The following is a 12,404-nucleotide window of genomic DNA, read 5'->3' as shown; positions in this document are numbered from 1 at the left end:
TTTCTTGAACCTATTGCTATGGGCAGCTAATTTTTTGTTAATGCTCATCTCTGTTACAGCTCTTTCAATTGTCATAGGTCCCATCTTTCACTGCAACTATCATTTTCGGAAGGTTCCCTTGTTAGAACAAAAATGCGCCATTTTACATCGATCTATCCCTTCATCCTAAAGTAATAATTTTGTGTTTGGTTCCTTAAATAAATATACACGGAACAAAAGTAAAGTACTATACGCTTTGAAGCAGAAGGTAAACTCTAATGTCCAAAATTAAGCAGAGGGTATACGGCGTGTACCGCCGTGTACCCTCGACTACAGCCCTGGATATCAGTGAACCTGCCGGCTAGAGTCATAACTAAGCGCATTGTCTGCTATTGGCAGTAGCTATTAATAGTTGTATCAAATCCACGAACTCTAAATGATTTCATTCGTTCTTGTTTTCAAAAAGTCCATGCTACTCGAACTGATTTGAGTGGTGGCGACACAATCTCAACTCACGTGATTTAGTTTCAGCGGGAAGAACAGCTGAAATCTCTTATACTACATCTCTACTGTATGATCTATTGATAGATTATAAGATTTCTGTTTCTTCTTTTCGGAATAGAAGATTCTGAATTACAATAAAAATCATTCAGTTTCTTACAGTACAACAAATAAGAGAAATTTCAAACATTTTGTTACATTTTCTAGTTTGGTAGCATATTTAAAGTATTTTTTTAAAACTTCACTTTCTTAATGACTTCTATCTGTTCTAACATGCATTTTAGATTGTAGTAAACCCACTTACATTGCGTGCTCCATTCAGGTTCACAGTTAGCCCATGGCAAATGTTTGTTGAAGGAGGCGAACATGTAGAAGAGGGTCCAAGCAATGATGAGGTTATAATACAGCATAACAATGGTTGAAACGAGGACCATTCCATAGCCGATGCCTTGGAACAAAGGACAGAATTTCTCGTAAATGGCGATAGGACCAAGGTTTGCGTACTGTCCGAACGAAAGCTCCATAAACATCAGAGGCAACCCCGCAATCACTAACATTATAGTAAAAGGAATTAGGAAGGCACCTGCAAAGAAAGAAAGCAGAAACAGGTTATACACTTTTAGCTTACCCCTAACACACATATCACGTTTAATTCAGCCTAGGTGTTTTAATCTAAATGAATAAAACAGTAATATATTGTTAAGTTCTGCTTAAACAGGTTTAAGATAGAGCAATTACTCCGGAATTGGTTTCTTCCAATACCAAGTTCTATTACAAAATCCTCTATAAACAATATGTTGCAAAATCACTATGACGTAAAGTCCTCTAATACTTGGGTAAAATATGGTATCTCAAGGCCCGAGCAGCCTAGAGAAGGATCTCCACAGAGTTCCGAGCAAACTAAGTGGATAGGATAGGAGACTTAGAGCTCCGCGAAAGCTAAAGGCTTTGGGTAAAGCTCCCAAAGCTCTAAGCAAGCTGAGTGAGTGGATTTAACCAACCAAAGACTGATGTCTGTCTCGGTTTTCTAGCTGCTCCAGTGAGGTGATGGCGCTGGTAGTTCGTCACGTGATTACTGTTGTGGCTGATGCTCCTGTCGTCTACCATTGTAGTACGTAGTTCGTAGTAGGACGCACATGATGTTGTTTGTAAATACAAGCATATGATGTTTGTTTGTAAACAGAGCCATATGCGGGTATTACAATATTGTCTCCTGAAGGATCGTCTTCATATGTTACACTGATGTTGCAGTTACTGAACATAGACGAATAATAAATGCTATGTTAAATTATTTAATTGTGTATGTCTCATTTGGATGATAGTATTCCAAAGTGGCTATATAGTTTGCGGACATGTTTTTAGGGCAGAAGACCTTAGTGTGATTCCCGATGGAAGTTTATGAGGTTCAGGTCCCATTTTAAGGTGTAGGTCCACGTCGTATATAACCTCGCTGCTGAAAGGAACGCTAAACTCTAATAATTTGAACAATACAGAATGAAAGCGAATTCACCTTATCTGGTCTCGAAAACGTTGATGTAACGGATGCTATCACATTCCATCAGTTCTCATCTCCCCGTTATACCAATATGATTCTATATGCATTCTTTAAAAGTGGATACCTAGCTGAACGTCCAGAACGGTTTGTAACTCCCAAGAAGTTCGCCTTTGATCTTGATGGTGCGAATGTTTGTGATCACTGTGGTGAGTCATTTTTCATTCGATGTCAATAGTGCAAGTTAATGGTTTGTTTTGAACATTTCGTGAATGTCGACGATGTCCATTTTGTGAAGTGTAATACATATATCCCATACAAGGTTGATCTCTGCACCTCTCGGACACGTATATTCTGTCTCCCTCCTGATGCACATGTTAAGTCATTGGCAGCTAATATTTTTGCTGTTATCATTGTTCACACTATACTTTCAAATGAGCCTTATTAGAGATTGCACTTGCGACCTCGCACTCAAGGGGTTCCTTGTCAGTGTTTTTACCCAGGAAAAAGTAATCACATTAAATTCGTATGGGTGGTTATGGTTCAAGTTCGATGCTATTCAATCACTTGGTTTCAAAAATGGATTCACCCACCATGCTACACATACTTTACTCCGATGATTACTACTACGTCCATAAGATAGAAGAAAAGATGTGTGATAAAAATTTTAAAAAAGCATTGATAATATCATCGATGCTTTGACAAGAAGGCTACAAGAAAATGAAAAAAAGGTAACTTTTATTCTGATGTAATTCGAAATGTTACAAAAGAGATCGTCTGTAATCCAGTTGTCTTTGACGGGAGAAAGTGTGCTAAGGCAGTGGTTCTCAACCGGTGTGTCGCGATACATTAATCTGTCACGCAGTCCCACAGAATGTGTCACGAAATATTAGAATTAAAAGTTATGATGCATTGAATAATTACTTACAATCAACTTTGAGACAGACTTATTAGTTAACGCCTCCAATCAACGCAGCAACAATTCTCATTGCATAGAGTCATCACTTAATAGAGAACTACAATCTTCAACTATTGTAATTTATATACTGTTAATAAAAAAAAATGAAGTAAGTGTGTCGTGATGTTGGGGCATTCAACATAGTGTCTCGTCAGTCACAAAAAGGTTGAGAACCACTGTGCTAAGGAATGGGTTACATTATGAGGGTTGACTGCTCCCGCCCGTGCTCTGAACCCACGATAATAGAAGGTCCAGTCCTTGAAAACCTCGGTGTTGTATAAGGACGCCAAAACAAAAGCTCAAAAGAGATCTTAGAGCTCTCTTATGGAAATATGATTAGGTACGCGTCTTCGGTGTGGGAGACCCGGGTTTAATTCCTGGCGGGATCTTATGTGGTTCGAATCGCAAGGAAAGCTGTAGGCTTACGTTTCACATAATCTCGCTGCTGAAAGGGGTGCTAAACTCTTAATTAGTCCCAGAAGCGACAGTCCTATTAGCGACAGGAACTGTTATCTGTCCTATGAGCGACCGATTCATTTACATTGAGATGATGGAAGATGATATGATTCCATCTCGTAAAATATGTTTGCCTCTGGCGTTATTAGCGCCCGAACAACCTTGGTATGAAATATGTACGTGCCAGTGATATTGTTCGTCAAATATATTTTCCTCTACTGTGAGTGCAAATAAAACTTATTTTAATTTTGAGTTAGATTTGACATAAAACATCAAATAACTTAATGAGACAACAGGAATATTTCCATGAAAAGTATTTTCGCCTATATAATTATTGAAAATCCAGTTGTAATACCCCCTTTCTTGAAAAGCTCTGTTTTCTGTACTTAATTTGATTCAAATCTAATTACTCACTAAGCTCAGTAATATATTTTAATTTGAAAAACTTAAACGTGAAACAATTTCGCCAACTATCTACTTTTTAGATTTCCAAAGACTCTATGAATAAAATGAAAAAAAAAATGTCAATAATAAAAGACAGCTTTCGAGATCCCTTAAATCTGATTGGCTATTCTCAACCAATTCCACCAATTACAATGCAGTTCACTCTAAACAATCCAAAAGGTAAACAAACTCTTTAAACTACCTTCCCCCTATTGTAAGCTACTAAAACGTAAACTAATTGCTTAATTTGCCTTCCTCCCTTGTTTTGACTCATACATAAAAGCTTGTCGTGTAGCAATCTGAAATAATCCCTTATAACTAGACGAACTGTTAAGTTCTGCGAGAGATTTGTAATTGTGTAATAATTTCTTCGAATACACTGTGTTTTTAGATTTTTTTGATATCCTCAAATGGTGAACACCTTTTTGCCATGGGCGCCCGATGAGAAGGCAGGGGTCACCCCCTGGCTCACAAAAGTGTATACGTAATATAGCAAGCCACGTATATTAAATACCAGATATACCAGACGTGATACAGCAACCATGGAGATGCCCCTCCCTAGAAAATTTTCTTCGGGCGCCCCTACCTCTTTCTGATTTCTTTCTTATGCCATAAACATATTCAATCTAAACTTATGCTCCGTGTCATTTTAACATGAAATTTTTAATTATATTAGAATCATAGACAAAGGCGGAGCTACCTAAATATTTAATTAGTTTTCCCCTTGATAAAGTCAATGTATTCATAGAAATTAATTCAAAAATATATTAGGAAAAACGTATAAAAGATTGTTAATGTAAGGAGAGCATTCTCACGTATTAAACTCAGGTAGAGCAAAATTTTTCATAGTACATTTTGTTAGGTTCTAAATCACATTAGCATAAAACAAGTTAAAGAAGAGAGAACCTTATCTTCTTCCATTATCTTAGTATGAACGAATCGGTGACTCACAGGACAATTAACAGATCGAATCAGTCGCTCATAGGACAGTTAACAGCTCCTGTCGCTAATAGGACTGTCGGAAGTGGGAAGATACCTAAACTCTAATCCAACCAATGAAAAGAGATCCAGAGTATAGCGTTCGGAGGGGACTATTCAAAGTGATGAACAAAAATACGAACCAATTTCTATAGCTTGAAATTTGTGAAGGCACAATCTTCTTTTACAGTTCATGTAAGGTGTACCAAAATGAAGAATCATCAAAGAAATCAAGGGATTATAAAACATGTATATTGTAACGTAAAGCTACAAAGTTATTTCAAAGTCCAGAACATTTTCCGTATCTATGATTCAATCATATTGATTATCATCTATAAATTGAAACTACTGTAGACTTCCAAACTATACGAATTCAATATTGAAACAATAATTTTTGGGCTGTAATAGAAGGATTGAAAGGGGCGAAATCTGTTAAGTAGTAAATAAGTACCACTTCCGGTCATAGTAAATAGGTATACGAGAAGATGGAATCCTTCTTTAAGACGCTGAGTTGATTGCAGAAAAGGATTTGTCAGTATCTGTTACCGTTCTTGATCTATACCGATGAAGGTTGAAACCGGAAGTGGGTGCTTTCTACCACTTCCTGTTTAAATAGAGGGCTAACGAAGGAGATAGAACATATCCTTTGGATGCTGAATCGATTGATAAAACGGTTGTCGATTAATTTTACTGTTTTTGATCTATATAAATCAATATTGAAACCGGAACTACTAGAAAATTTCAATCACATCTGGTTTTAGTAGAGTGTTATAGCTGAAGATGATATATTTTCTTGACACGCTGAATCGATTCCAGAATAACACTTGTCACTATCTTTTGAAATTTTTATTCTATAGCTATCAACGTTGAAACCGGACACGGTTCACTGCTACCCCAGAAACGGTTTGAATAGTGGGTTAAATAAGGAGATGAAACATATTCCTGAGATAGTACATCGATTTAAAAAAAACATTTCTTTATGCTGTTTTTGCTCTGCACTGAGAAAAATCCGTTATCCGGACAGCGGTATGTTGTACAAATATACGGAATCGGTAACTTTACTATGGAAATCTGTACGGAGCATACGTTATCCATATGCTACAAACGTACTGCCTTTTTCCCGTTTAGATGTTACATCACGCTGCTGTAAGATGTCCGACATTTAACAATCTTCCGTATATTACATACGTATACGTATGTTACATACGTCCATCTGAATGTGAGATCCTTATCGTCCTTATCGTCACAGTTCTTTTTTTGTACAGAAAGTACTTATAGATGGAACACTTATACTTAAAGTATTATAAAACATACATTTTCAGTTATACGTTTGCTGCAGGATATTCCTATAGTTGTGCATAAACTCCAAAAACTTCAGGATTTACGCATGTAACCTACGCTTTTACGCACGCCACATACGTTTTTCCCTATGTGTGATATCCATCGACAGACAGACAGACAGACGGATGGATATCACCACTCTATAAAACTTCTGACAAATATGATCTAATATTAACACTTTGGAAAAAATAAGACAACATTTTCACTTTTATCCCAACAACTTTGCTCCTACAAAAATTTTCACAGTACAAAGAGATAAATTGTTATATCTGCTTAATTTTAAAGCAGAAGATCTATGCTGAACGAATATTAAAATAATAAAAAGGCAAGCTGTTTACAAAATCAGCATCTAGACTAGATAGATTTTTTTTGTAAAAAAAAAAAAAAGAGAGAGAGAGAGAAAGGTAATTAATTTAGCTGCAAGACACAAAAAATAGTTTTCCACATAAATTAGCAAATGCCGTTCTCACTGTCACAAATAGTAATCATTTCAACGAAATTTCATTCAGACTAAAAATATGGTCGATTTTCCTCTTCCGGTTAATGTTTTCTCGATAACTCTACCCGTCGCGCAGCAGATCCTCGTGCGTGGGCGGAGAAAATCGAAACCCGAAACCTACACAGCAGTTTGGTTAGCTGAGCTGGAATATTAAGGGCTGGAGAGAAAAGATCTTTTCTTCTTTGTAAAATATTAATATTCATAGCCAATGGACGAGAGGACCAATAGAGGGCTCTGGTGTGTTTCCTAGATATGTTTATAACCGAAGTTGATACAAATTGAATTTTATCTCCTACACACCTCCTACAACGCATGAAGTTGGCTGAAGTTATTACACACATGACAAGATAAATCGTTTTTCTACTCCTATCGAACTTTAACCTTAATTAGGGATTGTTTTTGCATGAGGAAACGACTGATCGTGAATCTTTTAGTATAGCTTTTATTAATCTGGTACAGACAACAACAAAAATTCAGTCTAACTGTTGTGTAGTGGTACCCACGAGACGAGACGAAACTAGAAATAAGGTTTTCTTGTCTTGTCTCGCAATTCGTTGTCAAATTCTCGTCTAGTCTCGATTTTCAAATAATTAGTTCTCGTTTTGTCTCGATTCTCAGATATCTTTTTTCGCTTCTTCTCGCTCTATAAACCTAGGTACAAAATTTACAGGATCTGTATGAAAACTAATGATACTTTTTTTTTTTTTTGACGTAACTGTACGTCCCTGTTCGCTCACTTCAAGGCGGGTTCAATGGAGGGGAAAGTAAACTTTAAAATACCTAACGTCAGTCGCCTAGGAGTTTTTGTACGGTTCGTATTGTGGTTTACGTGTACCCCTGTCTATAAACTTGAATGAATCTTTAAGATACAACGTTCTATCGAGCAACACTACGCCATTAAATTCTGTGTGGGAGCCGGAAAATTCACTTTGGAGAAGTTGGCCATGATCCAGCAGGTGTTCAGGGGACAAAAACTACTAAAAGTTGTTTTCAGATGACACAAATGCTTCAAATACGGTCGAGAGATTGTGGACGACGAACAATGCGAAGAACGCCCGTTCACAAACCTAACCAAGGATAATGTGCAACGTGTACGTGATGTTGAATATAGACCGGCGGTTAGGTATTCGAACGATCGCAGTCCACATAGGAACTCATGAAATGATTGCACACACTATCATTACCGAGGATTTGCATATGAGAAAAATCTGTGTTAAGCTCGTTCCAAAAGTTTTAACAGACAACCAAAAGGTAAAACCGAGTGCTTGTTTACGCAGTAAATTCAAACAAACTTTGAGTTTTTGAGTAATGTGATAACCGACGACGAAACGTGGGTGTTTGAGTACTACCCAAAGACAAAACGATAAGTGCTCAATGGCACACACCAGCATCCCCATCGTTAAAAAGAGGGAAAATAAAGAAAGAAGACAGTTTCGAATGAGTAGTTCGAATGGCAAAGCCTTCCTCATTGTCCTCTCTGACGCCAAAGGTGTGGTCCACCAAGAATTTGTACCTGAGGGGACAGACGTTCACAGGTGCTTTCTACTTAAAAGTGCTTAAAAATTGAATAGAAGAGTCAATCGGGTGAGATCAGACATTGCCACCAATTGGAAACTGCATCATGACAACGCACGGAGCCACACTTGATTCATGGTCAACGACTACCTGGCCCAGAACGGCATTACAACGCTTCCTCAGCCCCTCGAGAGCCGCAATCTGGTCCCGACGGACTTTTTCGTGTTCCCCGAGTGAAGACGGCTTTCAAAGGACACCGCTATGGGACCGTAGCAAAGGTCAAAAAGCTTTTTTTTTAAAAAAAAAAAAACATTTAAATGCCCCGAGCTTCGTGAAAATTAAATTTTCTATCATATACTGCTAATATTGCTTACAAATTTAATTTAACTCTTATTGAATTTATTTACGTAGTACTAGCAGAACTACTCGGCTTCGTATGGGAAGTATAATGTTTATTCAAAATATTTGAAAATAATGAAATGAGAGAAATAAAAGAATAACAATCATCGAACAAGTTGACATATCAATTCTTCTTCTAACGTGAAAAATAGGGTTTATGTAAAACAATTTTTGAGCCCTCTCATTCCCCACATGTACTCCCATATTGAATTCGAATAACTTGGGCATACATTTTATCGAGACTATCACCAATCAATTTAGTGGCCCCTTTCATTATGGAAATTCTATTTTTCTCTTCTTTTCACTCCTATGCCAACGGGGCTAATCTTAGACATAAACTTCATAGGGATTATTATCGTTCATCTTAGTGGCCCCGAAAACTATGGGTTGAGCACTAATATCGGTCGTTTTCAAGTGTTTCTACATGTCACCAGTTGTCCCCTCCCCCTCTAGGCGTGTATGTAACCACAACTTTCTCAGCGCCAGCTAGGCTGCATACGCACTAGTGGTTGTTTTCTGTTTAAAATTATTGCTTTTGGCACGAAATTGGTTTCCGACTCTTCTTGGGATACAAAGTGTGTCTTACCCCTACAGTACTCTTTTTCAGGCTCTAAGTCATATGCTAGGAATTAGATTTCTGGACTGTCGGCATCTAGAACCATTTGACCCGTTACGTACACTCATGTAGAAAATTATTGTCGCATATCTATAACTGTCTTCTTATAAGAATATAATTTGATAATGATTTTCAGGGTACTTTTAATACTGATACTATGTGTAAACCTGAAAATGTATATTTGTGGTAAATTTCATAGAAAAAGAATTATAAATACGAAAATTATAATGAACTAACTAACTAATTAACTCTATGGTCTATGGAACCCGTAGGTTCAATGCCGCGTTCACAAAAGCTCTCCACTGACTTCTATCCTTAGCCAATTGGAGCCAGTTTCTACTTTGTATTCCTATCTCTGTGAGATTCATCTTAATATTGTCCTCTCATCTGCGCCTAGGTCTACCTAATGGTCGTTTTCCGATTGGTCTTCCAGTCAAGACTTTGAAAGCGTTTCTACTTTCTTCCATTCTAGCTACATGGCCTGCCCACTTAAGCCTCCTAGACCTGACAACCCTAACAGTGTTGGGTAAACCATATAAATTATGTAGTTCCTCGTTATGAAGTTTCCGCCATTTCCTATTCCCGTTCCTCTTGGGTCTGAATATTCGTCTTCGGATCTTCTTCTCAAATACTTTCAGTCTATGTTCTTCCCTCAGAGTAAGCGACCATGTTTCGCAGCCATATGGAACAATAGGCATGATTATCGTTTTATATATTTTAAGCTTCAAATTCCTCGACAGAATTCGCGACGACAAGAGATTTTGAACCGAATAGTAACACGAATTCCCTGCTTTTAGTCGACATTTAATTTCTTCGTGAATATGATTTTCGTCTGTTAATATTGATCCTAAATAGTTGAAAGTATCAACTTTATCAAAAGTATTATTTAATATTTTAACGCATCCATAATTTTCCGTATTAGGTCCCGACACACTGCCATGTATCTAGTTTCCTTTGCATTTACTTCTAAGCCCATGTCCCTGCAACCGTTTAATAAGATGTCTGCATTTCTTTCTATTGTTCTCCTATCATCCCCTATTAAATTTACATCATCAGCATATGCCATAACCTGGTGAATACCGTTCAACTCTAGGCCCTGGTTGCTATCTTTGATTTTTCTTATAGCGTATTCCAGCACAAAGTTAAATAATAATGGCGACAACGCATCTCCTTGTTTCAGGCCATTTTCGAAGTGAAAGCTAGTGTACAAAAATTTTCCTACCCGGACTTTACTTTGGGATTCATTTAAATATATCTTAATTAATCTAATTAGCTTTCTCGGTATTCCAAGTTCTGTAAGAACGTTGTATAATGTTTCTCTCCTAACCGAGTCGTACGCCTTTCTAAAATCAATAAATAGTTGATGTACCGGGGTATTATATTCCCACTTTTTTTCGGGTATTTGGCGAATGGTAAATATTTGGTCGATAGTTGATCGATTTCGTCTAAATCCGCACTGATAATCTCCAATAATTTCACCTGAGTATGGGGTCAATCTTGCTAATAGAATATTTGAAAGGATTTTATAGGATGTTGACACAAGAGAAATACCTCGATAATTATTACAGTCAGTTTTGTCGTCTTTCTTGTGAATTGGAACAATGATTGATTCTTTCCACTGTTGTGACAATTCTTCCTTGTTCCAGATAAGGAGAATGAGTTTGTCTATCTTGTTCCACAATTTTCTCAGCCGGAAAATTAACTCAGCCGGAAAATTAACTCAGCCGGAATTTCATCTACACCCGAAGATATGTGTTTCTTTAATTTCTTTATAGCGGTTTCAACTTCTATTTGGTTGGGTTCTGGAATATACGATTCTGCGGTGTGTTTCTCCTTTACTCCACGAAATTATAATGAGTAAAATAAAATATTGCTAAATTTACGAGAAAGTTTTATTTTCGTTTAATGGTTCTTATTTACTGTTCTTTTGACATGAAATTTGCCACATACACATAATAACATTATAAGAAATACCGGGTGAAAATTGCTATCAAATTATATGCCTAGAACAACATATTTATAGACATGCGACAATAATTTTGGCCATGAATGTACATGAGGGATGACCTCTCTCGGCGAGCACATTATCCGATGAAAGGGAAAGAAGAAACGATTGGGGAAGGAAGGTAGCGGCCTGCGATCATTATATTAGGTACCATTCCGGTATGATTTAGGGAAAACCAAGAAAAACCTCATTCAAGATGGCTGGCTTGAAAAAACTGTTAAACTCTTTCGACCGAGTGTCCCCACCTGGAATCGAACCAGGGACCCACCCAACACAAGTACATACTGGTCATGTGTAAAGAATGTTCCTCGAGGTACATTGGAATGTACATGATAGGTACGTGAATAGAGCAATCATGTGAAATACACATGTAAGGAATAAGGTTACTTCCGCCCAAAAATACGTGCATGACACATACCGAGGAATGTGTCTATTATGTGTATATCACGTACCGTGTATGTACTTGACGCATTTTCTTGGCATGTGCCAGGAATGTACTAGGAATGTCAGTAATGTTCCTTAGGGCAGTGCTATTCAACCGGGGGTACGCGTACCTCTGGGGATACGTAATCCGAAAATAAGCATATTTTGAAATTTCCCATGTTAATATTTTGGGAATGTGCACTTTATCCCCCTGTATATAGTATTTTGATTTGTATACTTATTGTCCGTTTGCAGGTTCTCTATTTGTCCCTCTTTTAATCAACACATGTCCTGCTTTGATTTCAAAATATGCTTATTTTCGGATTACGTATCCCCAGAGTTACGCGTACCTCCGAAGATTTAATAAGCACATTTCGATTTAATTTATCTACAGCTGGTACACAATTGGATGGTGAATTGTGTCCACGGGTACGTGAGAAAAAGAAGGTTGAACAGCACTGTCTTAGGGTAATGTGTGTGTGTGTGGTAAGAGTCAAACATAATATATACCAGGTAGGAAGTGGTGTACGAAAGGAAATGAAATCTTCCAGTTTTACGTCCCACGGTTATGCCGGTTAGGTTAAAGGAGACGGTGATGATGAGAAATTCTGGAATGAAGAGTGGGAGGAAACGGAAGAACTCCGAGAAAAACCAGAGCACAGTGTTTGTCCACCACAAAGCTTACACGGCGCAAGCTGGGATCGAACCAAGACCCCAAGCACCAAGGACGCTCTACCACTGAGCCGCCGCGCCCCCGTGGCTACGAAAGGGGATTTTGGAGGATCCGGACCTGCCGAA

General features: G+C 37.6%; 1 protein-coding gene across 1 annotated transcript in view; it reads right to left on the bottom strand.

Moving 5' to 3' along the window:
* LOC145669865 (sodium- and chloride-dependent glycine transporter 1-like) overlaps window positions 1–12,404 on the bottom strand; it is a 235,654-nt gene that overhangs the window by 70,157 nt on the left and 153,093 nt on the right. Inside the window, exon 3 of the mRNA XM_081738211.1 lies at window positions 785–1,063. Within this exon, the coding sequence (XP_081594337.1) occupies window positions 785–1,063 (279 nt within the window). The remainder of the gene's footprint in view (window positions 1–784; window positions 1,064–12,404) is intronic.

Source organism: Thermobia domestica, chromosome 14, assembly GCF_964235325.1.
Source record: "Thermobia domestica chromosome 14, izTheDome1.hap1.1, whole genome shotgun sequence".
Lineage (NCBI taxonomy): Eukaryota > Metazoa > Arthropoda > Insecta > Zygentoma > Lepismatidae > Thermobia > Thermobia domestica.
The sequence above is the reverse complement of the archived record's forward strand: the minus strand, read 5'-3'. Positions and strand labels throughout refer to the sequence as shown.